The 6,000-nt window shown below is 36.8% G+C and overlaps 1 protein-coding gene and 1 pseudogene across 1 annotated transcript; both read right to left on the bottom strand.

Moving 5' to 3' along the window:
* Positions 1–4,135: 4,135 nt before the first annotated feature.
* On the bottom strand, positions 4,136–4,835 carry LOC121048887. The gene is made up of 2 exons (XM_040517611.1): positions 4,714–4,835; positions 4,136–4,607 (listed from the first exon to the last, which is right to left on the bottom strand). The coding sequence occupies exons 1-2, from the start codon at positions 4,783–4,785 to the stop codon at positions 4,206–4,208; spliced, it is 474 nt and encodes a 157-aa protein (XP_040373545.1). The 5' UTR covers positions 4,786–4,835; the 3' UTR covers positions 4,136–4,205.
* Positions 4,836–4,871: 36 nt separating this feature from the next.
* On the bottom strand, positions 4,872–6,000 carry LOC112199584 (annotated as a pseudogene).

A 6,000-nucleotide genomic window follows, 5' to 3' on the forward strand; every position in this document is an offset into this window, starting at 1 on the left:
ACACACGTAGTCATCCACTCAGGGATACCACTAATACCAACTATGGTTTTATAAATTATACTTCTCGAAAATCATTTTATATCAAAACATTGTTTTAACTTACCCATGAACCGTTATCGATCAAGTTCATATATTTTAAAACAAATAATTTGACAAGTAATTCCGAGTAATAAATAAATCCGTTCGTAAATGAACTACGTGAAATTTACTCACCTCCAAATCATGCTGCGTCTTCACACAAAACAAGACAAGCACAAAATCATCCATACTCCGCTCACACAATCCCGTCAATCACCTAATCACATCAAGGTCACATTCAATACAACACAAATCACACAATTCACAAAACACAATTATACGACGATCCAACAGTCGGATCGTCATCCGAGACCATCCAACAACCTCGAAACACTTCTATGATCGATAAAACAAAACTACAAGTCGATCGAACGGCCATATCCTCACATACCGAAAACCGATCGAATCGAAATGCTAAAACCCTAACATGCTCAAACGATCTCCTATTACAAACCACATATCGAAATGCTCGTATCGACGAGTAGGTCGAAATCAGGAACAAAAACTGTCCCTGGGGTGATCGGAAAACACCACCATAGTGGCGGTGCCGCCGCCCACCCAAAGTCAAAATTTGAAAAAACTTTCAACACAAAAGATCTTCATCTCAACTCCAATTACAACTTTCAAAACTAGTACAAAGTCTGAATCGAAGCCATATGGCCGGAATTTACCTCGCAATCTCTAAAACTCGATGAACCCTAGAATCCCAATCTTCAAAATTCAACCTCCACACTTCGAATCGTTGCAAGCCATCTTGGGAGAAAGCATCTACATCCTCTGGGCTCCAAAAGCCCTCAAGAAACATCGGCTATGGTGGCCGGAATCGGAAGTTCTGATCAAGGCGATTTGCGGCGCCGCCGCCAAACTTCCCGGCCTTACTGCGCCGTGCACGGGCCGACCCAAGCCGTGAAACTTCCCAGACTTGGAGATGGGACTGAGGCGAAGAGAATGGAAGAAACGGTTCTTCGATTGGTGGCTGGAGGAGGGGGAAATCGCTGGACGAAAATTAGTCCCCGATTTCGGCTCAGGAGAGAAGAGAGAGAAAAAGTTTCCGAAAATGGAAACTCTGATATTTTCGGTTTTTTTTTCCTATTTAACCAAAATGGAAACTTTTTCCGATGGCCATAACTTCTTCATACGAACTCCGATTTTCACATTCCACATGTCCACGAACTCATATCGACGCGCTCTACGATTTTCGTGAAGGAAGTTTTCGGAGAAACCCAACGTCTAAAAAGTCAACCTTTGCGCCCCCCCCTAAAACCATACTTTCCGAATAAAAATTCGTCCGAAACACTTCCACTCCATCCACGAACCACATAATCGTACCAACAACCACTAAATTAATTCCCAAAGCATTTAGGAATTAATAACGAATTTTCGGGGTATTACATTATTATTGTCCTTTCCATCATATAATGTAATCTTTTCTTCTTTTTTTAGCCAAACACTTCTGCATATATCATGTAATGAAAAGTCGGGTTTTTGTTGATTTTGTTTCTTTAGTACTTAAAAAAAGAGAAGTTTTAAATACACACTCTTAATTACTTAATACACACTCCTTACTCAATACACCTACCATTTAATTTCTCATTTTAATATTTTACTAAATACACAATCTAAATTATCTAAAATATCCTTAAACGAAAAAACCATGAAATACACTATTATTTAACTACATTAAGGCTACTATTTAATTTGATTAGTATATATAATTGACCATATTAATTACTTGTGTTAGTTATTGGGAAATCCGATTCATTATTGTTCCCTTCAAATAGATGCTTAGAAATAGATTTTGTATTATTTGAGTTCTCATCCACCAAACACCCTATTGATCAAGTATAAAATTTTGAGTTGAACATGCATTCAACCAAAATTGTATCAGTAGTTTCTCCACAATGCTGGAATAACGAAGTTGTCATTGGATGGTCAAACAAATTAACAATTACAAAGTTTTATACCTGTGATGTTTTATGATAGATAAGAAATTGACTAATCACAGCTTAGAAGGAAAAAAATGGACTAAAAAAGTGGGAATAAAGCGATATGTTTTAAAAACATTTAATGCCATTGATTTCAAAATTCTAAATTATAGGGTCTCTCACCCCATTTATTACAATTTATTTAAGGAAAATTTAAATTAGACGGTTTCTAACTTTATTCTTGTTTTAAATGAGGATGTCATGTATCGAAATTTATTGTGTTTATAATTATAGAATAATATAAGGAATATATGATTATTATTATTTTTCTTCTAATAGATATATATCTATTTTGGTCATTTAACCTACCTATAAAATCTGATTTGAAATATAAAATATATTGATGTGTATTAAGTAGTTTGGGGTGTGTATTTAAAATTTCTCTTAAAAAAAATATATTATATGAAGATAGATATGAATTGGATTATTTGACCAGATATCCGATAATCTAATAACTCGGATATGAATTTGTCATTTAGAAATTTGGCAAATTATCATATCAGATATAATTTTATGAGAAGATCAAATGGACTTGAATTTAAGTCGATTCGGTCCATAAGTGATCCATTGACCGGTCTACCTAACAGCCTACTTTTACTTTCAAGGAAAAATGTTCATTTACCTTAATTTGAGCTACACTAATCTCACTTACCCAAACATTTTATAAGATTGCCCACTTACCCAAATAATTATATATTTTTTGCTCTAATACATCTTTTGAAGTCCGGGGACCGTTGAAGTCTCCAATGTATTGCGCCCTCTTGGTCATTTTCCAGCCAAACTAGTTATACTTTGCTCAACTTTCAAGGAAGTAAGACTTAAAAGCCTCCTGTCCGCGGCGGAGAAGAGCCACTAATCACCGCCGCGGCGCCGCCCCAAAATCTAAACAAGGTGGCCACTTCCAGTCTTGGTGGCTAACTATTTTACTAATGAAAATAACCAGCCCGCTGCAAACCCTAATGCGCCACTAATAAAATATGGGCAGATGCTCTCAAGTCATTGAGGAAACCCGCCATGGCGGCCGTGCTTTTGGGTTTGTTGTTGTTGATGTACAAACCACACTGGCCGCCTCGATCGGGCGGGTCCGTACAACCTGGTCGGTCACCCCAGACTTTATATTGCGATTCAGATTCGTGGAATCGGTTCATGGAATCGCACCTGGTGAAAATGTCAAAGATTGTTTTTGGATTCTAGTTGGTTTGTGCTATATCTTTTTGTAGCACAATCTATGGTAATTGTTGTGCTGCATTGGCTCGATTTTAAATTCTTGAGTTTTTGGTTGCCAATTTTTCATATTAGTTGGGTACTCGCCCATGGTCCATCAAGTGTTTTCCAGCTTCAGACGCAGGTATGGTTGAACAATTGTTATACACACATATATGAAACATATACATGCGCTCTTGTATTGTATAGAAATAATCGAATACTGATGAAGTTGTTATAGAAGAAAGAGCTGCCTCCACATTACGAGGAAATTATGAATTTATGAAATATATAGGACACAGAGTTTTCTTCAACTGAAAAAAGGACAATTTTATAAGAAGGCAAGGAGAATACAAGATCTAAGACTTGGACTTTTCTAACTAAATATTGAGTGCAAAGACCAACTTTGCTTACTGGTTACGAACCCGACTTGGCTACCACTTGGTTTTCGACCAATTCATGAAAAGTGGACGGATCATTTGGATAGGTAGACCAACCTTATATCAAGGTTCTGAAAAACGCTAGGCGCTAGTCGGGCGGAAGGCTGGGGACTAGAGCCTAGAGGCCTAGGCGGGGACTAGGCGGTTTTTTTTTAAAAAAATTTATTTTTATTTTTATAACATATAAATGATATAATTATAAGTTTATAACATATAAATGATATAATTATATAAAAAAACTGCAAAATAGAGCCTAAAACAATTGCAAAAACAACCTGCAAATTTGCAATTCAGTAACCAAATCCAAATCTGCAATTCAAAGTCTAAATATATCTAATTCAATATTTATCAAGCAACATTCCAAATCTGCAACATATAATTACATTATCATAAATAAAAATATAAAAGGTAAAAAGGTATCCTCAAATTCCAAATCTGCTATATGTTATAATTATATAAATCTGCAACATTCCAAATCTTCCACTTCCAAGTTCCAAGCCTAACCCTCAAATTCTTCTTCTCCATATCCCTCTAGTACTCCCTCCTCATCGGACTCAAACTCAAAAGTCATCTCATCTTCTTCCTCTTCATCCGATACAAAATCCTCCTCATGAAGTTCCCTAATTTCTTGAATTCTACTACTTCTCCTATGCTCTAAGCTACTATCCACTCCCAATCCCGATCCCTCTCCAACTACTTCACTAGTAAGATCGGAATCTACATCTTCATCACCACCATCCACAATCCATCCTTGGGCCATAGTAGCTTCACATGCTAGTAATACATCCACATTCTTCTCTTTCATTCTTCTCTTCTTGTTGATGATCTTGGCATTGAATTGGACATAAACTAAATTGTTCAACCTCGTTGTATCTAGTCTATTCCTTTTCTTTGTATGGATCTACATAAAGAAAAAAAAATGAGTATATTATGAGTTTCTAAATAATTAAACTACATTCCTACTTGCTTATAAACTTACAAAAATGCATAACTAAATAAATACTTACCCCCTCAAAAGTGCTCCAATTTCTCTCACATCCGGATGAGCTTGTGGTCAATGAAAGTATCCTTTTAGCCATACTTTGCAATCTTGGTACAAGGTTTCCATAAATATTCCACCACAAAACTAAAAAAAAAACATAAACAAAACAACAACAATAATGAATTAGCCAAACTCCAAAAACAAAACAAACAAAACAATAACAATTGGCTATATAAAAAAAATAAAAAATAAGTTGGTATTTCTTACCCGGATTATAAGTGTCATCATTTTGTGCGCATCCCGCCTTAGCCAAACCTCTTCCAAATCCATCCTCTTTCTTCAAATACTTGTGCAATTCTACATTTGTCACCAAACTTTGAGTTTGAATGTCATCAGGAAAGAATGTCTCAACACAAGTGAAGAACCCATCCATGACCACATTATCATTCTCAAGACTTGGATTGGCATATGTGTAGTAAGGGTTCAAGAGGTAACCCGCTAAATGCAATGGACTATCAAGTCGACCACGGGCTTTTCCATCAACAATGTCAAGGATTGGACGATAGTGAGTTTCTTGATCTTTGAATGCCATTTTAATCTCCTCCTTGGCTCTAAGTAGTTCTCCATACACAAAGCCCATTGATGGCTTTCTATCCCCATCAACAAGGCGAAGCACCTTGACTAAAGGGGCAAACACCTTCAAGCAAAGACTTACCCCATTCCAAAAAGAAGCACTCAAAGCAACATTCACCGCCGCCTTCCCCTTTACACTCTTTGCATGCTTGCTTTCATTCCATTCATCACTAGTAATCATAGCTCTCAACTCATTCTTCTTCTCCATTAAGCTTTGCAAAGTGAGGAAAGCTGTTGCAAATCTAGTGACTCCCGGCCTCACTATATCTCTTTTCTTTGTAAACTTCCTCATCAATGCCAAAGTCTTGTGATGTGCATAAATATAGATAGTGAAGCTCTTTGCCCTCTCAATCACCCCTTTGAATCTAGGTTGGTTGCCAATTCCTTGAAGCATAAGATTCAAGGTGTGAGTTGCACATGAAGTCCAAAATATGTTTGGCCTCTTCAACTTCATCAAATCTCTCGCCGCCATATTATTTGAAGCATTGTCCGTCACCACTTGAACCACATTTTGTGGCCCAACATCTTCAATGCATTTGTCCACATATTCAAAAATATACGTCCCGGTGTGTGCCTCATCTGATGCTTCCTTAGAAGAAAGAAAAGTTGTGCCTTCCGCACAATTGACACACAAATTCATGATACTTCTTCTTTTCCGGTCGCTCCAAGCATCGGTCAT

Source organism: Rosa chinensis, chromosome 4 (genome assembly GCF_002994745.2).
Source record: "Rosa chinensis cultivar Old Blush chromosome 4, RchiOBHm-V2, whole genome shotgun sequence".
Classification (NCBI taxonomy): Eukaryota; Viridiplantae; Streptophyta; class Magnoliopsida; order Rosales; family Rosaceae; genus Rosa; species Rosa chinensis.